The sequence below is a fragment of the Symphalangus syndactylus genome, chromosome X (genome assembly GCF_028878055.3).
Source record: "Symphalangus syndactylus isolate Jambi chromosome X, NHGRI_mSymSyn1-v2.1_pri, whole genome shotgun sequence".
Lineage (NCBI taxonomy): Eukaryota > Metazoa > Chordata > Mammalia > Primates > Hylobatidae > Symphalangus > Symphalangus syndactylus.
Window position 1 is genome coordinate 89,779,619 of NC_072447.2, and position 27,365 is coordinate 89,806,983.

Here is a 27,365-nt window from a genome sequence, read left to right on the forward strand (position 1 = left end):
AGGGACTCCTCCCTAAATCATTTCATGAAACCAACATCATCCTGATACCAAAACCTGGCAGAGATACAAAAAAAAGAAAAAGAAAGCTTCAGGCCAATATCCCTGAGGAACATCATTGCAAAAATTCTTAATAAAATATTGGCAAACCAAACACAGCAGCACATTAAAAAACTTATCCACCACGATTAAGTCGGCTTCATCTCCAGGATGCAAGGCTGGTTCACCATACACAAATCAATAAATGTAATTCATCACATAAACAGTACTAAAGGCAAAAAACACATAATTACCTCAATAGATGCAGAAAAGGCCTTCGATATAAATCAACATTCCTTCATGTTAAAGATTCTCAATAAATCAGGAATTAAGTAAACTTACCTCAAAATAATAAGAGCCATATATGGCAAACCCACAGCCAATATCATACTGAATGGGCAAAACTGGAAGCATTCTTCTTCAAAATTGGCACAAGAAAAGGATAGCCTCTCTCACAACTTCTATTCAACAAAGCAATGGAATATCTGCCCAGGACAATAAGAAAAGAGAGAAAAATAAAGCATATTCAAATAGAAAGAGAGGAAGTCAAATTATATTTTTTAAATTATACTTTAAGTTCTGGGGCACATGTGCAGAATGTGCAGGTTTGTTACATAGGTATTCATGTGCCATGGTGGTTAGCTGCATCCATCAACCCATCATCTACATTAGGTATTTCTCCTATTGCTATCCTTCCCCTAACCCCACGCCCCCTAACAGGCGCGGGTGTGTGGCATTCCCCTCCCTGGTCCATGTGTTCTCATTGTTGACCTCCCACTTATGAGTGAGCACGTGCGCTGTTTGGTTTTCTGTTCTTGTGTTAGTTTGCTGAGAATGATGGTTTCCAGCGTTATCCATGTGCCTGCAAAGGACATGAACTCATCATTTTTTAAGGCTGCATTGTATTCCAAGGTGTATATGTGCCACATTTTTTTTTAATCCACTCTATCATTGACAGGCATTTGGGTTGGTTCCAAGTCTTTGCTATTGTGAATAGTGCCACAATAAACATACATGTGCATGTGTCTTTATAGTAAAATGATTTATAATCCTTTGGGTATATACTCAGTAATGGGATTGCTGGGTCAAATGGTACTTCTAATTCTAGATCCTTGAGGAATTGCCATGCTGTCTTCCACAATGGTTGAACTAATTTACACTCCCACCAACAGTGTAAAAGCGATCCTATTTCTCCACATCCTCTCCAGCATCAGTTGTTTCCTAACTTTTTAATGATTGCCATTCTAACTGGTGTGAGATGGTATCTCATTGAGGTTTTGATTTGTATTTCTCTAATGACCAGTGATGATGAGCTTTTCTTCGTATGTTTGTTGGCCACATAGATGTCTTCCTTTGAGAAGTATCTTTTCATATCCTTCACCCACCTTTTGATGGGGTTGTTTTTTTTCTTGTAAATTTGTTTAAATTCTTTGTAGATTCTAGATATTAGCCCTTTGTCAGATGGATAGATTGTGAAAACTTTCTCCCATTCTGTAGGTTGCCTGTTCACTCTGATGATAGTCTCTTTTATAGTGCAGAAGCTCTTTAGTTTAATTAGATCCTATTTGTCAATTTTGGCTTTTGTTGCCATAGCTTTTGGTGTTTTAGTCATGAAGTCTTTGCCCATGCCTGTGCCCTGAATGGTATTACCTAGGTTTTTTTCTAGGGTTTTTTGTGGTTTTAGGTCTCACGTTTAAGTCTTTAATCCATCTTGAGTTAATTTTTGTATTATGTGTAAGGAAGGGGTTCAGTTTCAGTTTTCTGCATATGGCTAGCCAGTTTTCCCAACGCTATTTATTAAACAGGGAATCCTTTCCCCTTTGCTTGTTTTTGTCAGGTTTGTCAAAGATCAGATGGTTGTAGATGTGTAGTGTAATTTCTGAGGCCTCTGTTCTGTTCCGTTTGTCTATATATCAGTTTTGGTACCAGTGCCATGCTGTTTTGGTTACTGTAGCCTTGTAGTATAGTTTGAAGTCAGGTAGCATGAAGCCTCCAGCCTTGTTATTTTTGCGTAGGATTTTCTTGGCTATATGGGCTCTTTTTTGGTTCCATATGAAATTTAAAGTAGTTTTCTCTAATTCTGTGGAGAAAGTTGATGGTTGCTCGATGGGGATAGCATTGAATCTATAAATTACTTTGGAAAGTATGGTCATTTTCACTATATTGATTCTTCCTATCCATGAGCATGGAATGTTTTTCCATTTGTTTGTGTCCTGTCTTATTTCCTTGAGCAGTGGTTTGTAGTTCTCCTTGAAGAGGTACTTCACATCCCTTGTAAGTGGTATTCCTAGGTATTTTATTCTCTTTGTAGCAGTGTGAATGGACTTTGTTGAAGTTTCTTATCAGCTTAAGGAGATTTTGGGCTGAGGCAATGGGGTTTTCTAAATACAAAATCATGTCATCTGCAAACAGAGACAATTTGACTTCCTCTTTTCCTATTTGAATATCCTTTATTTCTTTCTCTTGCCTGATTGCCCTGACAAGAACTTCCAATACTATGTAGAACAGGAGTGGTGGGAGAGGGCATCCTTGTCTTGTGCAGGTTTTAAAAGGGAATGCTTCCAGTCTTTGCCTGTTCAGTATGATATTGGCTGTGGGTTTGTCATAAATGCCTCTTATTATTTTGAGATATTCTCCATCAATACCTAGTTTATTGAGAGTTTTTAGCATGAAGGGATGTTGAATTTTTTTGAAGGCCTTTTCTGCATCTGTTGAAATAATCATGTGGTTTTTGTCATTGGTTCTGTTTATGTGATGGATTATGTTTATTGTTCACATATGTTGAACCAACCTTGCATCCCAGGGATGAAGCTGACTTAATTATGGTTTATAAGCTTTTTGATGTGCTACTGGATTCAGTTTGCCAATATTTTATTGAGGATTTTCGCATCGATGTTCATCAGGGATATTGCCCTGAAATTTTCTTTTTTTGTTGTGTTTCTGCCAGGCTTTGGTATCAGGATGATGCTGGCCTCATAACATGAGTTAGGGAGGATTCCCTCTTTTTCTATTGTTTGGAATAGTTTTACAAGGAATGGTACCAGCTCCTCTTTGTACCTCTGATAGAAGTCAACTGTGAATCCATGTTGTCCTGTACTTTTTTTGGTTGGTAGGCTATTAATTACCGCCTCAATTGCAGAACTTTTTATTAGTCTATTCCGGGATTTGACTTCTTCCTGGTTTAGACTTGGAAAGGTGTATTTGTCCAGGAATTTATCCATTTCTTCTAGATTTTCTAGTTTATTTGCATAGAGGTGTTTATAGTATTATCTGATGGTAGTTTGTATTTCTGTGGGATCACTGATGATATCCCCTTTATCATCTTCTATTGCATATATTTGATTCTTCTCTCTTTTCTGCTTTGTTAGCCTGACTAACGGTCTATCAATTTTGTTGATCTTTTCAAAAAATCAGCTCCTGGATTCATTGATTTTTTGAAGGGTTTTTCATGTCTCTGTCTCCTTCAGTTCTGCTCTGATCTTAGTTATTTCTTGTCTTCTGCTAGCTTTTGAATTATGTTTGCTCTTGCTTCTCTAGCTCTTTTAATTGTGATGTTAGAGTGTCAAGTTTAGATATTTCCTGCTTTCTTTTGTGGGCATTTATTGCTATAAATTTCCCTCTTATCACTGCTTTAAAGATGTCCCAGAGATTCTGGTATGTTGTGTCTTTGTATGTCTTTGTTTGTGTCTTTTTACATATATATATATATACATGTCTTAATTTTGTTATTTACCCAGTAGTCATTCAGGAGCAGGTTGTTCAGTTTCCATGTAGTTGTACAGTTTTGAGTGAGTTTCTTAACACTGAGTTCTAATTTGATTTCACTGTGGTCTGAGAGACTGTTTGTTATGATTTCCATTCTTTTGCATTTGTTGAGGAGTGTTTTACTTCCAATTATGTACTCAATTTTAGAATAAGTGTGATGGAGTGCTGAGAAGAATGTATATTCTGTTGATTTGAGGTGAAGAGTTCTGTACATATCTATTACGTCTGCTTGGTCCAGAGCTGAGTTCAAGTCCTGAATATCCTTGTTACTTTTCTGTCTTGTTGATCTGTCTAATATTGACAGTGGGGTGTTAAAGTCTCCCACTACTGTTGTGTGGGAGTCTATGTCTCTTTTTAAGTCTCTAAGAACTTGCTTTATGAATCTGGGTGCTCCTTTATTGGGTGCATGTATATTTAGGATAGTTAGCTCTTCTTGTTGCATTGATCCCTTTACCATTATGTAGTGCCCTTCTTTGTCTCTTTTGATCTTTGTTGGTTTAAAATCTGTTTTATCAGAGACTAGGATTGCAACCCCTGGGTTTTTTTCCTTTCCATTTGCTTGGTAAATATTCCTCCATCCCTTTATTTTGAGCCTATGTGCATCTTTGCATGTGAGATGGGTCTCCTGAATACAGCACACCGATAGGTCTTGACTCTTTATCCCATTTGCCAGTCTGTGTCTTTTAATTGGGGCATTTAGATCACTTACATTTAAGGTTAGTATTGTTATGTGCGAACTTGATCCTGTCATTATCATGCTAGCTGGCTATTTTGCCGGTTAGTTGATGCAGTTTCTTCATAGTGTCAATGGGCTTTACAATTTGGTATGTTTTTGCAGTGGCTGCTACAGTTCTTCCTTTCGATGTTTAGTGCATCCTTCAGGAGCTCTTGTAAGGCAGGCCTGGTGGTGACAAAATCTCTCAGCATTTGCTTGTCTGTAAAGGATTTTATTTTTCCTTCACTTAGGAAGTTTAGTTTGGCTGGATATGAAATTCTGGGTTGAAAATTATTTTCTTTAAGAAGGTTGAATATTGGACCCCAATCTCTTCTGGCTTGTAGGGTTTCTGCAGAGAGATCTGCTGTTAGTTTGGTGGGCTTCCCTGTTTGGGTAACCCGACCTTTGTTTCTGGCTGCCCTTAACATTTCTTCCTTCATTTCAACCTTGGTGAATCTGATGATTATGTGTCTTGTGGTTGTTCTTGAGGAGTATCTTTCTGATGTTCTCTGTATTTCCTGAATTTGAATGTTGGCCTGCCTTGCTGTGTTGGGGAATTTCTCCTGGATAATACCCTGAAGAGTGTTTTTCAGCTTGGTTCCATTTTCCCCATCACTTTTAGGTACAGCAACCAAATGGGGATATGGTCTTTTCACATAGTCCCATTTTTCTTGGAGGCTTTGTTTGTTCCTTTTCATTCTTTTTTCTCTAATCTTGTCTTCTTGCTTTATTTTGTTAAGTTGATCTTCAATCTCTCATATCCTTTCTTCCACTTGATTGATTCAGCTATTATATTTTTTTGTAGATGACATGATCCTATATCTAGAAAATCTCGTCATGTCAACACAAAAGCTTCTTAAGCTAATTAGCAACTTCAGCAGTCTCACGACACAAAATCCATGCACAAAAATTACAAGCATTCTTATACACAAACAATATATAAGCAGAGAGCCAAATCATGAATGAACTAACATTCACAATTGTTGCAAAGAGAATGAAATACCTAGGAATACCTCCAACAAGGGAAGTGAAGGACCTATTCAAGGAGAACTACAAACCACTGCCCAAGAAAATAAGAGGACACAAACAAGTGAAAAAACATTCCATATTCATGGATAGGAAGAGTCAACATCATGAAAATTACCATACTGCCCAAAGCAACTGATAGATTCAAGGCTATTCCCATTAAATTACCATTGACATTCTTCACAGAATTTAAAAATTATTTTAAGATCCATATGGAACGAAAAAATCTGAATAGCCAAGACAATCCTAAGCAAAAAGAACAAAACTGGAGGCATTATGCTACCAGACTTCAAACTGTACTATAATACTACAGTAACCAAAACAGCACAGTGCTGGCAAAAATACAAACACATAGACCAATGGGACAGAATAGAGAACTCAGAAATAAGACCACACATCTGATATTCAAGAAACCAGACCAAAACCAGCAGTGGGGAAAGGGTTTCTTATTTAATAGTTGGTGCTGTGATAACTGGCTAGCCATATGCAGAGAATTGAAACTGGAACTCTGCCTTACACCTTATACAAAAATTAACTCAAGATGGATTGAAGACTTAAATGTAAAACTCAAAACTGTAAAAACCTTAGAGGAAAATCTAAACAATACCATTTAGGACATAGGCACAGGCAAAGATTTCATGACAAAAACAAAAGCAATTGCAACAAAAGCAAAAATTAACTATTGGGATCTAATTAAACTAAAGAGCTTCTGCACAGCAAAAGAAACTATCATCAGAGTGGACAAATAACCTACATAATGGGAGAAAATTTCTGCAATCTATCCCTCTGATAAAGGTCTAATATCCAGAATCTACAAGAAACTGAAACAGATTTACAAGAAAGAAACAAACAACCCCATTAAAAACCAGGGACTGGACATGAACAGGCACTTCTCAAAAGGAAACATTTATGCAGTCAGCAAACATATGAAACAAAGCTCACCATCACTGATCATTAAAGAAATGCAAATAAAAACCACAATAAGATACCATCTCATGTCAGTCAGAATGGAGATTATTAAAAAGTCAATAAACAACAGATGCTGGCGAGGCTGTGGATAAATAGGAATGCTCTTACTCTGTTGGTGGAAATCTAAATTAGTTCATCCATTGTGTGGCAATTGTGGTGATTACTCAAAGACCTAGATACAGAAATACCATTTGACCTATCAATCACATTACTGGGTATATATCCAAAAGAATACAAATCATTCTGTTATAAAGATACATGCAAGTGTATGTTCATTGCAGCACTATTTACAATAGCAAAGACATGGAATAAACTCACATGTCCATCAATGATAGACTGGATAAAGAAAATGTGGTACACATACACCATGGAATACTATGCAGCCACCAAAATAAATGAGATCATGTCCTTTGCAGGACATGATGGAGCTAGAAGCCATTATTCTCACCAAACTAATGCAGCATGTTCTCACTTATAAGTGGGAGATGAACAATGAGAACACATGGACACAGGGAGGGGAAGAACACATACTGGGGCCTATCTGGAGGGGCAGAGGGAGGGAGAGCATCAGAAAAAAATACCTAATGCATGTTGTGCTTAATACCTAGGGGATGGGTTGGTAGGTACAGCAAACCACCATGGGACACGTTCACCTGTGTAACAAATCTGCACATCCTGCACATGTATCCTGGAACTAAAATAGAATAAAATAAACATTTTAAAAGAGCATTACATAATGTTAAGGGGTTCCATTCAACAAGAAGACCTAAATATCGTGTGTGTGTGTGTGTGTGTGTGTGTGTGTGTGTGTGTGTGTGTATCTCCAACACAGGAGCACTCAGATTCATAAAGCAACCTTTTAGAGACCTACAAAGAGACTTAGACTCCCATACAATAATTGGGGAAGACTTCAACACTCCACTGACAGTATTAGACAGATCACTGAGTAAGAAAATTAACAAAGATATTTAGGACATGAAGTCAGCATTGGACCTAATGGATCTGACAGACCTCAACGGAACTCTCCAACCAAAAACCACAGAATATACATTATTCTAATTGCAACATGGCATATAGTGTAAAATTGGCCATGCAATTAGACATAAAACAATCTTCAGCAAATGCAAAAGAACCAAAATTATACCAAAAACACTCTCAGACCACAGCACAATAAAAATATAGACAAGATTAAAAAATAGCTCAAATTCATGCAATTACATGGAAATGAAATTACATGATCCTGAATAAATTTTGGGTAAATAATGAAATTAAGGCAGAAATAAATAAGTGCTAGAGACAGAGCTAAACAATGTTATGAGGGAAATTTATAACACTAAACACCCACATTAAAAATAAAGGTATCAAATTAATAACCTATTATCACAAGTGAAAGAATTGGAGGAGCAAGAGCGAACAAAACCCAAAGCTAGCAGAAGACAAAAAATAACCAAATTCATGGCTGAACTGAAGGAAATTGAGATGTGAAAAAACATTGAAAAGATCAATAAATCCAAAAGTTTTTTCAAAAAATTAATAAGATAGATAGGCTGCTATCTAGACTAATAAAGAAGAAAAAAGATGAGATCCAAATAAACACAGCTAAAACGACAAAGGAGATAGAACCACTAACCCCACAGGGAAAAAAAAATCAGAAACTACTACGAACACCTCTATGCACACAAACTAGAAAACGTGAAAGAGATGGATAAATTCCTGGACACATACATCCTCCGAAGACTACCTGAACCAGAAAAATATTGATTCCTATAACAGACCAATAACAAGTTCTGAAATTGAGTCTATAATAAATAGCCTATCAACCAAAAAAAGCCCAGGACCAGACGGATTCACAGCCATATTTGGCCAGATGTACAAAGAAGATCTGGAACCATTCCTACTGAAAGTATTCTAAAAAATTGAGGATGAGGGACTTTTCCTCAACTCATTCTATAAGGCCAGGCTCATCCTGATACCAAAACTTGGAACAGACACAACAGAAAGAGAAGACTTCAGGCCAATATTCTTGATAAACATTGATGCAAACATTCAAAAAAAAATAAAACCAACTTGCAAACTAAATCCAGCAGCATGTCAAAAAATCTAGTCACCATGATTAAGTAGACTTCATCCCTGGTATGTAAGGTTGGTTCAACATACACAAATTAATAAATGTGACTCATCACATAAACAGAACTAAAGACAAAAACCACATGATTATTTCAATAGATGCACAAAAGGCTATCAATAAAATTTAACACCCTTCATGTTAAAAACTCTCAATAAACTAGGTATTGAAGAAACATACCTCAAAATAATAAGAGTTATCTATGACAAACACACAGCCAACATCATACTGAATAGGGAATAGCTGGAAGCATTCTCCTTGAAAGCCGGCGTAAGACAAGGATGCCTTCTTTCAACACTCATATTCAATATAGTATTGGATGTCCTGGCTAGGGAAATCAGGCAAGAGAAAGAAATGAAGGCATCCAAATTGAAATAGAGGAAGTAAAACTATTCCTATTTGCAGATGACATGATTCTATATCTAGAAAACTCTGTAGTCTCAGCCCAAAAGCTCCTTAAGCTGATAAACAACTTCAGAAAAATTTCAGGACACAAAATCAATGTGCAAAAATTACTAGCATTTCTATAAACCAAAAATAGTCAAGCTAAGAGCCAAATCAGAAAAGTAATACAATTCACAATTGCCAGAAACAGAATAAAATACGTAGGCCTACAACTAATCAGGGAAGTTAAAGAGCTCTACAATGAGGTTTACAAAACACTGATCAAAGGAATCAGAGATGACACAAACAAGTGGAAAACATTCTATGCTCATGGTTAGGAAGAATCAATATTATTAAAATGGCCATAACGTCCATAGCAATCTACAAATTCAATGCTATTTCTATCAAACTACCAATGACATTCTTCATAAAACTAGAAAGAAAACTATTTTATATTTTATATAGAACCAAATAAAAAGCCCAAATACCCAAGGCAATCCTAAGCAAAAAACACAAAAAACTCTCCCCCTACCCCACACACACACATGCACACACACACAAACCCAAAGCTGGAGACATAATGTTAGCCAACTTTATACTACAGGACTACAGTAACAAAAATACAAAACAGAATGGTACTAATACAAAAACAGATACATAGACCTAAGGAACAGATAAGAGAGTCCAGAAATAAGGCCACACACATGCAAGCATCTGAACTTCTGTAAAGCTAACAAAAACCAGCATGGAGAAAGGACTCCCTATTCAATACATGGTTCTGGGATAGCCGACTAGACATACACAGAAGATTGGAACTGTACTTCTTTCTTACACCATATAAAAAATCAACTCAAGATGAATTAAAGCTTTAAATGTGAAACCCAAAATTATAAAAATCCTGAAAGGCAACCTAGGCAATATCATTTTGGTTGTAGTAACTGGGAAAGATTTCATGACAAACATGCCAAAAGCAATCACAACAAAAGCAAAAACTGATGAATGAGACCTATTAGGTTGGTGCAGAAGTAATTGTGGTTTTTGCCCTTTAAAGTAATGACAAAAACAACAATTACTTTTGTAATAATTAAACTAAAGAGCTTCTGCATAGCAAAATAGACTATAAACAGAGTAAACAGACAACCTTAAGAATAGGAGAAAATGTTTGCAATATATGGACAAAAGTCTAATATCCAGCATCGAAAAGGAACTTCAACAAATGTACAAGAAAAAAACCAAACAACCCCACTTAAAATTGGGCAAAGGACATAAACAGACAGTTCTCAAAAGAAGACATACAGATGGCCAACAAGCATATGAAAAACTCAACATTATTGATCATTAGAGAAAAGCAAACCAAAACCACAATAAGATACCATCTCACACCAGTCAGAATGGCTATTAGTAAAAAGCCAAAAAATAGCAGATGCTGATGAGGTTGTGGAGAAAAGAAAAAGGTTATACACTGTTGGTGGGAGTGTAAATTACTTCAACCATTGTGGAAAGCAATTTGGCAATTCCTCAAAAAGCTAAAAACAGAACTACCATTCAACCCAGCAATCCCGTTACTGGTTTTATACCCACAGGAATATAAGTCATTCTATCACAAAGACATGTGCAGCACTATTCACAATAGCAAAAACATGGAATCGACCTAGATGTCCATCAATGGTAGACTGCATACAGAAAATATTGTACATATACAGCATGGAATACTACTCAGCCATAAAAATGGAATGAGATCACGTTTTTTGTGGGAACATGAATGGAACTACAGGCCATTATCCTTAGCAAACTAACAAAGAAACAGAAAACCAAATACTGCATGTTATCTCTTATACGTGGGAACTAAATGATAACTTATGAAAACAGAGGGGAGCAAAGACTCTGGGGCCTATTAGCATGTGGAGGGTGGGAAGAGAGAGAGGATCAAAAAAATAACTATTGGGTACTACACTTAGTATCTGGGTGATAAAATAGTCTGTATAACTTACCCCTGTGACACGAGTTTACCTGTGTAGCAAACCTGCATGTGTACCCATGAACCTAAAATGAAAGTAAAAAAACAAACATGTTTATTTTATCTGATTTTTAAAAGGATATTTGTGTTGTGTTAAAAATCTTGAGTTGGGAGTTATTTTATTTTATAACTTTATGTAGTTACACTTTTGGCTTATATCACTAATATTCTCCTTTATATCGAGAGATAAGATACCATCACCTATATATCAAGGAGTATGTACATATCCATTTATAAAATAAATAATAACTAAGATTACACTTCGAAAATGAAGAAAACTGCTCAGAAGTTTAACTATGTTTCAATTTCCAATAATTTGAGACTGAAATATTGTCTATATAAGGCAGGCATTTCATAATATTTGGCTAAATTATCCCTTTTCTCACTGGTTCTTTGTTGCCTTTTCTAGTGATATCCCAAGTGAGATGTATGTGCAAGACAATTGAAGTGTAGAAATAAGATAGTAAAACTTGAATTTATATGTTTCACTTCATATTTTGAAATGTTCTATCTTAATATATAATATATAATAAATTATAATATATATCATTATAATAGACTGAACTATTCACACACATATTAAGTTGATGTATTCAAAGTTGTTTACGGATAAAATGTTTGAAAAAGTAAGTTTAGAAAATGCTACTTTAGACTGTGGGAAGAAAGTAAAAATCAATGCAGGTGCAAAGTCTTTTTCTTAGAGTATAAAAGCAGTGATCAAGTCAGCATGGCCGACTACTAAACCATCAAATTTCTAGGGATGCAGGTCGTAACATCTTCTAACTACTCTACTAAATGAAGTGGTTTCACTGTAGACAAATAGGGGATCATTGATCAATTGCCTTTGGAAAAACCAAAAGCACAAACTTGAACTATTTCAGACATCTGTAGTTTTCTTTTTCAAAACAATTCAGAGTAGTAGTTCTTAAACAGAGCTGAGTATCAAAATAGTCTAAGAAAGTTTTAAAATACAGACTTGATTGACTCAACCCAGAAATTTTGATTCATGGTTCTGAGAGCAGTTCTCAGATGTGTTTATGTTTTTAAAACTTCCGAATTAATTTTGATGTTTACGTCCAGTTACAAAATGACTGGACTAGATATTTTATTGCTCAGTGTCTCCAAAGTTCTTCCTAAATAAGTAAGTCCATTATTTAATGATGAGTGTGGGTCAGGTTTTGTGCTGGGCACTAGAGCTTTACTTTAGAAAATGAAAATAGATTTGTGTCAAGTATAAATACATTTTATCATTTTGACTTATTTTTGTTTTGTGTTTTCAAACTTGATGATTTAAGTAAGTCAAAAAGTCAAGCTCTAAGGCAGGGGTGTGCAATAATTCAGCTTCCCTGGACCATATTAGAAGAAGAATTGTCTTGGGCCACACATATAATACACTAACACTAACGACAGTTGATCAGCTAAAGAAACAAATCTCAAAAAAAAAATCTCATACTGTTTTAAGAAAGTTTACAAATTTGTGTTGGGTTTCATTCAAAGCCCTTCTGGGCCACATGTGGCCTGTGGGCCATGGGGTGGACAAGCTTACTGGGACATGCGTTTATATAAGCATAACCTCAATTGTAGAAATGGTTGTATTCACCGTTCCAGCTAATAAGGAAGTAACATTTTCAAAACACATTATGCCATGTTTATTTTTGGTAGACAATACTTATTAGTACCAAATCAAATGGGCACCTTCCAAATGGAGAATATCGTGGATCAATTATCCCTGTATGGAGAGACAATTCAAAATCCAGGTCAATACTTCTATGTACCCCCATAACACATCATTAGTGATTTGATGTAATTTGTGAAAACATTAAAATGTGAGTTTACTTTAGAACTTTTTTAATGAATTAAGAAAATTCTCACTCAGAATTTTTCACTAGAGAATACTTTGAGGTTGAACTGATTCAATTTACTTATTTGTTACTAAGTAACAGATTACTTAATTAAGTTAGTATTTTTATTTCAGGTTTTTAAGTTTCTGGTAAAAATACAATTGGTTTATAATAGGGAGATTAATATGAATTAAAGGTAGACATTCTTTAAAAATGGAGATAAGAGAATGAATACAATTTTTTGAAGTGTTGCAATTGAAGAATTTGTGATAGTAATGAGTGACAATAAGACAGTTCCAAATCACTGATTAAACATAGCATTGGGCTTTGTTTCTTAGAAATAAAGGATAGATTACTTAAAAAATAGTTATTATTATTTATTGTCCATAATACAAATTTAATTAAAGCATTTTCTTCTTTTAATAGGCCAGAAGTAAACATCAGAACATATGATAATTCCATTCCAAGTAAGAATTTAGTTAACGAAGTTTAATATTTCTTAGATTGGAAAACAATTTTAGGAACTAATGACTAGTATATTCCATTAAATGTGATAAAGCAGAAACTGCTATGAATTTTTATAAAGATTTTATAAAAGCATGTATGCGTGATATTTGTATGTGTATGTTGGTTGGTGTATATGTGTGTGTATATTTCTGGCCTTGATGTAGATTTGCACTCACTGGTTTTGAAGAAAGATTTATTTAGTTTGTTCTCCTTCATAATACAAACCAATTTTACTTGTATAAGATTCCCTTGTGTTTAGAATTCATAATTACAGTAAAGAAGGCAAATATAGTCAGAGCGATGAAAACGGTTAATGAACAGCCCATTTGTTAAACAGCTGCAACTTTAGGAACGTTTACGTTAATATACTGAGCTGAAATCTGCCTGCACTGCTATAAATATTACCCATTGGTTCTAGCCCACCCCTCAGGATACATATAAAAGAAGCCTATAAACATTGTGATTAAGATCTTGGGCTCTGGGGCCAAAGTACCTGTGTTCAAATCAACTCTGTTACTTACTAGCTTTAATTAATAAATAATTAATAAACTAGCAATTAATTTAACCTCTCCTTCTCTCTGTGCTTTATTTTTCCATATCTGTAAAATGGAGACAATTATATTATCTAATTCAAAGCATTGTTGTAAATATTAAACAAGTTTACTAAAATGCTTAGAACACAGTCTGGCACATAGTAAACACTACATAAGTGTTAGTGGTTGCAGCTATGCTGTTATTACTATAACTACTTTTCGCCAATATAGCAGCTCTTTAAAAATCTAAATATAGTAACCGTATCTCTGATTAGTCTCTCCAACTCCAAGAGAGCTATGTTGAGTTTCGTTACCAGTTCCACTTTTGACATAGTTTTCAGGTAGTTTGATCTTCCTGATCACCCTATTCTTGTTGTCCTCAAGTTCGTATATGCCCTTCTTTAAATAGAATCCCCAGAATGGAATGCAGTATTTCTACCTAGGGCCCTAATTCCTGTGGTTTGGGATGCCACTGAGGTCAGAGAGGTGCTAAAAGAAACACTCAGACATAGTCAATCAAGACTTTTACTGACTGTTGTCAACACCGTGCTAGTTATTATGAAGACTATAGCAGAAGTTATATTGTCTGCAATCTAACTAAAGTGACATAAAGAAAAAAAAAAGCCAGGATAGAGGAGATGATGTAGATATTTTCAAGGAAACAGTAAATCTCTATTTTCTATTCCTACGGTCTGATTATATTATTTTACCATCATGATTTAAGTATCTGTGAAAATTAGTTTAATGTAGAAAATAAAATTACAAATTTCATTTTAAATAAAATTCAATGATAAATAAGAAAAATTGTTTTTATTTTCTCTGATTGCTATGCAAATAAACTAGGAACTCTGCGGAAAAAAATCTATATTTTAATGTATAACTTAGTTTCATTTAAATAATACGTTTCTTACTCAAGAATATTTCAGGTCTGTGGAAAATCTGACATTAACTCCAAATTGTTTATTATCCTTTCTCATTTAGTCAGTGAATCAAGCAGAAAATCATGGAATCAAAAGCATTTTGCTTTGACATTTCCCAAACCGCTACAGAGAGGTAAAAATGATAAATCAAGACCTTTGAAATCACAAATAACAGTTACTGTAAGTATAGAAAAAGTCATTTTTAAAGACGAAATCTAAGTTGGTAAAGCATATATAAATATAAGTAAGGCCTGTGTAACTTGAATTTTACTACCTGTTGGAAGATTTTTTTTTTTAATTTGTAATTCTCTGTACAACAGACTGCCCCTACCTGCTTTAGATTAAGCTCATATTTGTACATAATTATCCACATCAAAGACATTATCTAAGCAAGTTGGAGAACCTAATACTGCACCTGGCAAGTTCTATCAGGACATGTTTACCAGCTGCAAAAAGCAGCTAAAATTTAGATATTAGAGCAGAAACTGATCTTGATGAGATTTCAAGGCCTCCTTATTTTACAAAATATGAAATTCAGGAGACTTGATATTAAGAGATTCAAGTTTTCTACTGTTTCTCTAAAGTTGAGTTATCCTATCAATTAGCAAAAGGAAAAATAAGCATATGTAGGTCACCTATTATGATATCAAACAATTTTTAAAGCATCTCCCGGAGCAAAGTTACAGTCAATGCATTTCTTCAAGGGTCATTTATTACATTTTTAATGATCCAACTTTCATGCTTCTCTTCAGGTCATCTTTTAATTCCATATTACCATTTGCTTGTTGGCACCTCTACTGAATAATTGAGGGAAAATAAGTAATTTTAAAATCAGTCTTTATGGTTATTTATGACTACAAGATTTGGCAAATATTTGGGTGAGAGTTGAAAATAAATTACACCACTGCTGCACAAGTTAATGTGAATCAAGCATCTGTTTATTTCATTCAGTTTATGTCTTTGTTTCTTTTTGTGTGTGTGCAGTGCAGTTGGGGTCACAGACTCTCAATTTGACAAGACACTTTAAAAGCAGGAGTAGAAATTAGGCTAGGGTTTTACAACTATTACAGGAACTGTCATAACAAACTTCAAGTGGATCAGTTTATTTCTGATTTAACTTGGGGATAAACAGTGTTCGATATTTTCCAAAAGATTCTCCCCATATAGAAGTTCCAAAAGCCTACTGTTGGTTTTTGAGGACAAGTCCTGGAATGTCATGAGTCACTATGGGCCTGCTCTAATCTCAATGTGAATTATTAATGGAATCATAAAATTCCCGCTAAAGTCATTTTATTTCCAAAGTGGAGTTATGTGTCTCTTTCTATCGCTCTCTTTCGCACACACGCACACACACAGACACAAACTTGAAGAGAAAAAAAAACTAAGTTTAAATAGATGGTTAATAAAAATATAAACTTTTTTATGTTTCAATATAGAAAGATAAAACTCATTCACAAATGCTTATTTTTCTAACCAATCTTTTCAGAGACATGACAAAAGAAAACTAGAGGAAGGCCAGAAACCAGCTAATATATGGATAAGGCATTCTTTAAGAAAAATTTTGCAATGGCCACCTATTTACACAGCTGCCAGGGAACAGACTCCATTCAGACATCTTCATGCTTCTAAAACCCATCTTAAAAAAACAGAATATAAAAAGTCCAAAGATGAAAAAGGAGGAGCACCTTTGAAGAAAGATTCCAAGAAAAAAGGAGGCTCATATGCAACAAATCCAGAATCCAAGCAAATAGTAGAAGAGAAAACTAAAAGACAAAATGAGGCAGATAAAACTCCCTTAAAATCATCACATGAAAATGAGCCATCTATGAAGTCAAAATCCAGTTCAGAAACAAATCCAGAATCCCAAAATTTGAAGACAGTCTCAAAAAATTGTTCACAAAAAGATAAGAAAGATTCAAAGAATTCCAAGAAGACAAACACTGAATTCCTACATACAAATAACAATCCAAAGAAAGATTTGAAGAGGTCAAAGACTAGTAATGATGCCATATCAGAGATTTGCTCAGAAAATAGTTTAAATGTTGATTTCCTCATGTTAGTGGGACAGTCTGATGATGAATCCATAAATTTTGATGCATGGTTAAGGAATTACTCACAGAATAATTCAAAGAAGCCTACAAAGAAGGACACAAAAAAGAATGCAAAGAAAAGCTCTGATGCTGAATCTGGAGACTCAAAGGATGCTAAGAAAGATTCAAAGAAAGTTAAGAAAAATGACAAGAAAAAGGATGTAAAGAAGGACACAGAGACTACTGATGCTGAATCTGGAGACTCAAAGGATGGGAGGGAAGATACAAAGAAGGATAAGAAAAAATTAAAGAAAGATGACAAGGAAAAGGACACACAGAAGTACCCAGAATCTACTGATACTGAATCAGGAGATGCAAAGGATGCAAGAAAAGATTCAGGAAAGTTGAAGGCTTCAAAGAGTGATGACAAGAAAAAGGATGCAAAGAAAATTACATTCTTTACTGATTCTGAATCTGAATTGGAGTCAAAGAAGAGTCAGAAAGATGAAAAAAAGGATAAAAAAGATTCAAAGACAGATAATAAAAAGTCTGTCAAGAATGATGAAGAGTCTATTGATGCTGACTCTGAACCGAAAGGAGATTCAAAAAAGAGTAAAAAGGATGAAAAGAAGGGAAAGACGGATTCAAAGAAAGATGACAAAAAGAAGGATGCAAAGAAAAATGCAGAATCTACTGAAATGGAATCTGATTTGGAGTTAAAGAAGGACAAGAAAGACTCAAAGATGGAAAAGAAAGATTCAAAGAAACATGTCAAGAAAGATGCAAGGAAGGACACAGAGTCTACTGATACTGAATTTGATGAATCTTCCAAGACAGGCTTTAAAACATCTACAAAAATCAAAAGTTCAGATACTGAATCTGAAGAGTCACTATATAAACCTGGGGCTAAGAAGAAAATTGATGAATCGGATGGCACATCTGTAAATTCAAAGATGGAAGGACTGGAACTAAAGAGAGGATTCAGAATGTCATCCAAAAAGACTACATTCAAGGAAGAAGGGGAAAAAGCAAGTACAGGTAGAGTTCCTCCATCAAGAGAAAGACCACCACTCCCTGCTTGTGAGCCTTCTCTACCATCACCGAAGGTCAGACGTCTTTGTTGGTGCAAGATGCCTCCTCCACCTCCAAAACCAAGATATGCTCCTTTGGTAAGTTTACTACTGTTTTATTTTTAGGCTGAAATGGATATAAAATGAAAGACTTTTTAAAGTTTGAATTTATGTTTTCTCCAAATAATAGTTATCTTTTACTAGAATATTGATAACTTTGTGACTCGAAGGTAAGAAAAATAAAGAATACCTCACAAGGATGCAAAATATTGCAAAAAAGTTACAAATTTAAGAGAATAGAAATTATTTGGACTAGAGGAGAGAGAAATGACCTGCGATTTAAGAAAACATGTGAAGTTATGTATAAAGAAGGTCATTTTGCAAAAAAAAAGTAGCTAAGTTTTATACTTGGAAAAGAATAAAAATGAAAATTGGCTAAAACTTCTGCAGGGGCAGATTTAAGTGAGTTATAAGGACATTTCCTGAGAAGTTGCTGAATACAGTAAAAGCTAGATTAACCAAAATTCATAAATAGCAGGTGGAATACATGCCAAGATCCAACTGTGAAAAAAAATTAAATTATTTAATCTATATCTCAAGTGGATTTTTTATGAGCCCTCGTTGTAACTGATATCAGGAAACAAAAGTTAACTTTTCAGAAATAACTATATCTTCTCTAATTTATAAGTCTCCTGTTAACTTTATCTATTTGGAGGTAAATACTCTGTCAACTTAAAGCTACTACTTCTCTCATCCAGGAGACTTTCCCTTCAATCCCTTCCCCAATAGTCTGATTGTAAGGGAAAGCATAAATAGACATATTACATTAGACAGAGGAGTTCTGGATTAGTTCTCACACTGCCAATAAAGATATACCTGAGACTGACTACTTCTCAATTTTACACATTTTCCATTGGTTTTCTTCCATAACAGATAAAGATATAGGTTGTGTACATCATCCTCTCTTCTTCTCTCTAATTGGGTCCTATATTTGTTTTTAATATATTTGCCAATTACCTTATAACATTAAATATTATATTTGTAAACTTTTTCCTACCCTTTTTCCCTACTTTTCTGTTCTTCATTTCTGTACCTTTTCTTTAGTTCTTTTTTAAAAAGTGCTCTTTTAATAGTTCCCTGCAATGACCTTTCACTGAATATTATGGTCTTGTCTGTACCTACAATAACTTGTAATCTCTTGTCTTTATAAAAACTATGTATCTTCCCTTAACTTCCCTGAGTTTCCACTATTGTGGTTTTCTTTCTTGCTACTACTTTTCTTTTTCCTCTCCTACTACTGTTTCCCTGTCTTCAATTCTTGCACTTCTTCCTCTTCCTACATCCAGCTCAAAGTTGTTTTATATGGCTCAGTTATTAGACCTCAACTCTTCTCTATATACTCTAGGAGCATTAATCTACTACTATGGCTTAAATTTTCACTTCTTTGTAGACATTTCAAACTGTATATCCCTAGACTATTTAGACTATTTTCTCATCCTAACTCTTGTCTATTATCTCCTATATTCAATTTCTAAGCTCCATGAGATCAGAAAAAAATGAAATTTTTAACTTTCATTTTTAATTTAAATTTAATCCTCCATTGGGGCCTTTTCTGTTATTCTGGTAAAGTCATTTGCAAATGAGAAATATAGTACCTAACCTACCCATTATAACAAATTGTTCTTAGGTTCAAATATTTAAAAAACGTATGAAAGGGTTTTATAAATGACAAATCATTATACAAATGTAAGACTTTATTACTACTATTACTGCCTTATGCCTTCATTTCTATTACTCCTCTTTTTTCTTGCAATTAGTTTCTCCTTCTTCTCCAGTTGTCTTCTTCAAAGCTCAACTTTCCCTCAAAACACTGTAACACTTATATTGCTCTCTATTTGTTGGGTTGATATTAATGTGTTCTAATTCTTTCTAACTACTGTAACACTCAGAGTATCGTTCTGCATGTAGAAGATGATTAACAACTATTTGTTGACTGATTAACTTAAAAGTTTGGTAATAAGTTGAAAGTTTATATTTGGAATTTTGTCATATTTAGGAGAATTATCAATCTTTATTTCTATGTTTCATCTATCAATAAATATTCCTTAAGCAAATATTCTGTGTCAGGCACTGTTCAAATCAATGAAGATATAAAATGCATGTCTGTCTCTTTCAAGGAAGTTAAAGTTTTCACCTGGGGAATAAAAATTCTAGCAGCTTTTGTTTTAGTTGTCCTCTCTAAATAAGGTAACCTTCTCTGAAAATAGGAACACTCAAAATATTATACAAAACCAAGAAGCTTTACATTCTTTTCTCACCTATGTAATTTACTCAGTTATTATTATGATTGTACATTGTATCTATCTTCTGCTAAAAAGTAAGCTGCATGATGACAAAGCTCTTTAATTTGTTTACTAATGTAGTTGAAATTCCCAAGCAAGTGGGCACTCAATATTTGTTGAAAAAGTGAATGTGGCATTTGTTAGAGGACTACCAAAAAATGAATGAAAGAATTTCTCGGCAGTTGTATAAACACAGCTGGAGCTAGGTAATATCAAATTTAAGTATGTTCAGTTCATAAATTATTTATTCATACCACAAAGCTGAAGTAATATTTCAGCTTGGTTATAAAAGATAAGCAAGATTTTGACAGAGACAATGGAGAAGTTTATATTCAAAAATTACCGGCCGGGCGCGGTGGCTCACGCCTGTAATCCCAGCACTTTGGGAGGCCGAGGCGGGTGGATCACGAGGTCAGGAGATCGAGACCACGGTGAAACCCTATCTCTACTAAAAATACAAAAAATTAGCTGGGCGCGGTGGCGGGTGCCTGTAATCCCAGCTACTCGGGAGGCTGAGGCAGGAGAATGGCATGAACCCGGGAGGCGGAGCTTGCAGTGAGCCGAGATTGCGCCACTGCACTCCAGCCTGGGCGACAGCGAGACTCAGTCTCAAAAACAAACAAACAAACAAACAAAAATTACCAACTAATTAAAAGCAGAACCAGGCTGTGAAATTATATTACGAGATGCAATATTATAGCATGATGCCTAAGGGTGAAACTAACTGAAGGAGAAAACAGTTTACAGCCTAGAAGCCAGTCAAAGTGGATGGTGGGAGAAAGAGTTGGCAAGTGGCATGATAAGCATGATGACAGGCTAAGGGAAATAAAAGCAGCAGAGAATATTGTGATGCCTCTTCACAACAAGTTTTTTTTAGAGAAATGTTGTTCATGTTCTTAGCCCACTTTTTGATGAGATTGTTTGGTTTTTTCCTTGGTGATTTGTTTGAATTTGGTGTAGATTCTGGATATTGTTCCTTTGTCAGATATATAGATTATGAAGAATCTTTCCCACTCTGTGGGTTGTTTGTTTACTCTGCCAGCTGTTCCTTTTGCCATGCAAAAGCTCTGTAGTTTAATTAAGTCCCAGCTATTTGTCTTTGTTTTTATTTCATTTGCTTTTGGGATCTTGGTCATAAATCCTTGCCTAAGCCCAGTGTCTAGAAGGGTATTCCCAATGTTGTCTTCTGGAATGTTTATAGTCTCACAAATAACCACTAAAGAACTTACTCATGTAACCAAACACCACCTGTTCCCCAATAACATATGGAAATAAAAAATAAAATAAAAGTAAAAAACAAATACTAATATATAAAATAGGTGGGAGGAAGTTCTGGTTTGTTCTATGATATGATAATTTTTGATGCATTTTTAAATTGCATACACTTTGCAAATAATTTTTTTCCTATTTTTTAACTGTGTTACTGTGTTGCTACTTTGCTGTGCCCAAGCATAGAAACTCCATCACCAGCTGTGAGATTTGGTGTCCTCTTGTTGACCTCTGACTGTCAATAATAATTTCTAATTCCAAACTCTGTCTTTCCCATCTATAAGGCTAAGAGAAATAAGCAAGAAAAAATACTATGCAACTAAACAGAAATCTTCATGTTTGTGGATAAAGAGTATGCATTAATATGCAAATTCGAAAATAATTGTGTTAGTGTGGTGGAATTTGGGGTGAATACAAGATATTTTAAATGTACTTTCATTTTTTACATTATATTTTTATTTTTAAAATTTCTAATCCATTATTGTAGTTGTGAAAGTTTAGGCTAATGGTGTAACATTGCTGGGCCTTGGCTCCTGTACAAACAGTGATGATTGGACTACCATTCTGTACTTCTCACTCTTCAGTGTCCATTAAGATTATTCAGGGAGCTTGTTGAATGTGCATATTGCTAGACTATATCTTCACAGATTTTGACTTGGTAGGTCTAGGGTGGAGACCAGGGATCTGCGTTTTTAATAAGAAATAATAAAAATGATATCCAAGTTCCCTTTCAACTATGACAGTCTGTGCTTTCATGTGATCCTTAACACACCATAGTTATCTTGATTAGTAGACAAATAAAGCCTTTCTTTTTATTTGCATTTTTCTACTTTGCTCCTCAGCCTGAAGCACCGTGGATTCATAAGCTGCTTTAATGAGCAACTGAGCACTTGGTTTCACAGAATGGCCTTGCCACAGTAAGCACCAGCTACTCTCAAATGAGCATTTCTACCTCTGTGGAACTGAAATAAAAACAAGTCTTCCATGAGTATCAAGAGTTGCTTTTTTGCATATAATTTACAGAAGTGATTTATAGACATGTTTTTTATTATTTATCAAATGTCTTAATTATTCAGACCAAAATAATTTAGCATTTTACCCCATGTTCTCAAGCTTCAGTCTGGAAACTATTTCTGAGTTTGGGTTCAAATGAACTCCGCTTCAATACTCTTACCATATTTCATTAAATTTCTCTTTTACTTAGCATTCAAAATAAAAGTAAATAGAGAATGAAAGGGAGGAAGCAGATCTTCCACACCCTTAAGAGAAATAGAGAACTATACATAGATATTAACCCCTGACAAAAATTTTTTGTTTGACCAAACTTTCGTCATGCTCCTGAACCATCTCCTAGGCCTATCTAGGCATTTCCCTTGTAAAATCCATTTTAGCAAAAAAGCTGCTAAATCAGTTTAGCAAGAGTCTTACACCCTTAATAACTGATCCTTCAATATATGATCAGGTTTCTCATCATCCACCATCTTCCAGGTGATTTCTCATCACCCTAGAATCCTGTTAAGTCAGTATAGCCAGAATCCCCCCTTATCCCCGATGTTACCTCTCAGTAATTTTCCATCCACTGACTGGCACCCTGCTCTTTGACTATAAATTCCTATTTGCTCATGCTATATTCAGAGTTGAGCCCAATCTCTCTCTTCCAGTGAAATACCCCATTCCCATGGTCCCTATACCTATCATGATAGCTTCCCTTTGAAGAAAGTCTGCTTACCATCTTCAATGAGTGTCAGTGAATATGTTTTTCTTTAATACCTTACCTCCTCTACACACATACACATGTAGAACTCTAAACTTAATTATTTACTTTTATTTCTTTTTCTCCTTATTTATTTATTTACTGATAAACTGCAAATGTTCATGAGATAATAACACACATAATCATTTTACATATTTCTGTGAATATGCTTGTCACATTATTTCCTGAGAACAGGCTACTGGTATGGAAGGAAAGAGAGAGAGAAATAGACAGAGATAAGTATGGAGGCCTCCTTCACTTCACCCAGTCTGCTTTGTGCCTTTTGGTTATAATCTTTTATTATTATTATTATACTTTAAGTTCTAGGGTACATGTGCACAACGTGCAGGTTTGTTACATATGTATACATGTGCCATATTGGTGTGCTGCACCCATTAACTCGTCATTTACATTAGGTGTATCTCACTTCAGTTTGCTCTCAGAAATGACAACATTTCAGATATAATTCTTAAAGAGGTGTTATTTTTCTAAGCCATTTAATAACTTTACATATGTCTATATGACATATACTTTAAAAAGTTATAAGAAAAGTTTAGAAACAATCCAATTAGCCCTCAATAAATGATTTGCTGAATATATGACAGTTCTTCAACACAATGGAATGCCTTGTGAACGTGAAAAAGAATAAGAAAGCTCTTTAGAGGAATCTGTGTTGGGCAGAAATAGCCAGGCCTTAGTACTGTCACAGTGCTTAATCATTGTCTGGGAGAAGTCCAGTGGGAGTGTAGCCGCAGCTTGAATACTGGTGAATCTCAAATGAGCAGAGGCTGTCAGCTGACGCTACTCCTCAGAAAAATCTCCCCTGAAGTGAGATCTGAGCAGCAATCTCCCTTGACCATCACAGCACAAATCCATTTCTTTATCCATATTCACTCCTCAAAAGTTCTATGGGCTTCTCCTCCTTAGGGAAAACTTAAAAGCGGAAGGGTAGAGGAAAAACCACAGTCCTTATCCTTCCAGTTGATCTTAGGGCCACAACTGGTCTGGTCTGGTCTCCTACATTGTTCATCGTAAATTCCTCTCATTCTCCTATGTGTCTTACCTGGTGTTATAATCTGAAATTTCATTTCTGAAGGGTCTGAACCCTTAGTAATTGTAACCTTCTCGGGTTCCATTCACAGTTAAAATTGGGCAAGGGATTCAAAGAGAAACCCAAATGGATCATGTGGCTTCCACAAATATCCTTTCCTTTCCACATTGCAAAAAGCAACTCTACCTCCCCTCTGCTTATCAGATTAAATTAGCCTTCTCAAAATGGTGATTCTTTTCAACATCTGGTTTCTAGGTATAAGGAGTCCAAAGATCCCTAGCAACAGCTGTAACTTGTCCTTCAATGGGACTCTTGTATGTCCCTTGGCAAGCTTTATGTCCCCCTTTTGGGATAAGGACTTATAACTCTGTAAAGCCCAGAGCTGCTGTGACAAAAAGCACATGGGCTCCCAGTGAGTCATTTTGAGAGTGGTGGCAAGTGGGGCCACTCTTGATTCTATCCCTTTTGGCATATGTGTTTTTCCTATTGAGGATAAAACACCATATAGAAATATCTGTTTTAATTCTTATATCGCATCTCATGGACAGCACTCCATCTTGCAGAGTATTGCATCCGAGCTAATACTTCATCGTTGTGACTTCAGTAGGCCATTCATGCTCTCTGTGAAGTTGGCTGCTTCTCAATGGTGCAGTATGTAGTATGACTGTGTACTTCACGGTTATGGGCCCACTTCCATACCTCCTTTACAGTTTAATACCCTGGTCAGATGCTATTCTTCCTCAAGGATACCCCTGAGTTTGGCTGTAATGCAAGTGCTGTTCATTTTCAGCTAGAACCCACATACTCAGCCGAAATATTTATAAACCAAGCTCAGGCGTTTTTTTTCCTCCTACGGATGGCCATAGCTGCAAGCTGAAGAAGGGTGCTGGAGCCAGCACAGTAGATGCTGGAGCCAGCACAGTAGGTCTGTGGTACCTGCTCATGAAGCTTACGTATACCCTCTAGTCCTACTCACACATGATCCCAGAGTGACCATATTCCACTTTTGGGTATCTTTACAGCAGCATCACACTCCTGGTACCAATTTACTGTATTAGTCTGTTCTCACATTGCTAATAAAGGCATATCCGAGACTGGGTAATTTATAAAGGAAAGAGGTTTAATGGACTCACAGTTTCACATGGCTAGGGAAACCTCACAATCATGGCCAAAGACGAAGGAAGAACAAAGACATGTCTTACATGGTGGCAGGTAAGAGAGCTTGTGCAGGGGAACTCCCATTTATGAAACAAACAGATCTTATGAGACTTATTCACTATCACAAGAACAGTATGAGAAGGACCTGCCCCATAATTCAATTACCTCCCACCAGGTCCTTCCCATGACATGTGGGAATTATGGGAGCTACAATTCAAGATGAGATTTGGGTGGGGACATAGCCAAACCATATCAACAAATAATGAGCACAGTGTCTGATAGGTAGTTTTTCAATCCTCATTCTCCCCTCACCCTCCACTCTCAAGTAGTCCCCAATGTCTGTTGTTTCCTTCTTTGGGTCCATATATACTTGATGTTTATCTCCCACTTATAAGTGAGAACATGCAGGATTTAGTTTTCTGTTTTCATTTAATTCACTTATGATAATGGCCTCCAGCTCCACCATCTTGCTGCAAAGAACATGATCTCTTTCTTTTGTATGGCTGTGTAGTGTTCCATGGTGTATATTACCACATGTTTTATATACAGTTGATGGACATTTAGTTTTATTTCATATCTTTGCTAGTGTGAATAGTGCTGTGATTAACATAGGCATGCATGTGTATTTATGGTAGAATGATTTATATTCCTATGGGTATATACTCAATAATTGGAATGCTGATTTGAAAGGTAGTTCTGTTTTGAGTTCTTTGAGAAAAGACAGCACTACTTTCCACAAAGGCTGAACAAATTTACACTCCCACCAGTAGTGTAACACCATTCCTTTTCTCTGCAATCTCACCAGCATCTGTTATTTATTGACTTTTTAATAATGGCTATTCTGGCTGGTGTGAGATGATATCTCTTTGTGGTTTTAATTTGCATTACTCTAATGATTAGTGCTATTGAGCATTTATTCATATTTTTGTCAGCTGCATGTATGTCTTCTTTAAAGAAATGTCTGCTCAAGTCTTTTGCCCACTTTTTAATGGGGCTGTTTGTTTTTGCTCATAAATTTAAGTTCCTTATAGATTCTGGATGTTAGACTTTTGTTGGATGCATAGTTTGCAAATATTTTTTCCTGTTCTGTAGGTTGTCTCTTTACTCTGTTGACAGTGTCTTTTGCTGTGCAAAAGTGCCTTAATTAGGTCATATCCGTCCATTTCTGTTTTTGTTGCAATTGCTTTTGATATCTTCATCAGTGAAATCTTTGACAGTTCCTATATTTAAAATTGCACTTACTAGGTTTCCTTTCAGAAATTTTGTACTTTTACATTTTACATGTAAATCTTTAATACATCTTGAGTTGATTTTTGTATATGGCGTAGGAAGGAGATCAGTTTCAATCTTCTGCATGTGGCTAGCCAGTTATCTGAGAACCATTTATTGAATAGGGAGTCCTTTTCCCACTGCTTGTTCTTGTCAACTTTGACAAAGATCAGATGATTGTAGGTGTGTAGGATTATTTCTGGACTCTCAGTTCTGTTCGTTGGTCTATGCTTCTGTTTTTATACCAGTACCATGCTGTTTTGGTTACTTAGCCTTGCATGATAGTTTGAAGTCAGATAATATGATGCCTCCAGATTTGTTCTTTCTGTTTATGATTCCCTTGGCTATTTGAGCTGTTTTTTGGTTCCACATGAATTTTAAAATAGTTTTTTTAATTATATGAAGAATGTAATTGGTACTTTCATAGGAATAGCATTGAATCTGTAAATGGCTTTGGGCAGTATGGACATTTCAACAGTATTGATTCTTCCTATTCATGAATATGAAAAGTTTCTCCATTTGTTTGTGTAATCTCTGATTTCTTTGAGTTGTATTTTGTAATTCTCATTTTACAGATCTTTCCCT

General features: G+C 35.3%; 1 protein-coding gene across 2 annotated transcripts in view; it reads left to right on the forward strand.

The window, feature by feature from the left end:
• The window catches only part of CYLC1 (cylicin 1), a 38,341-nt gene extending 15,797 nt beyond the window's left edge, over nt 1–22,544 (forward strand). For both annotated transcript variants that reach the window (XM_055268879.1, XM_055268878.1), the window contains exons 3-6: nt 13,305–13,345; nt 14,900–15,018; nt 16,325–18,037; nt 22,392–22,544. In XM_055268879.1, coding sequence (XP_055124854.1) covers nt 13,305–13,345; nt 14,900–15,018; nt 16,325–18,037; nt 22,392–22,424 — 1,906 coding nt within the window. In that variant the 3' untranslated portion in view covers nt 22,425–22,544. The remainder of the gene's footprint in view (nt 1–13,304; nt 13,346–14,899; nt 15,019–16,324; nt 18,038–22,391) is intronic.
• The last annotated feature ends 4,821 nt before the right edge of the window (nt 22,545–27,365 follow it).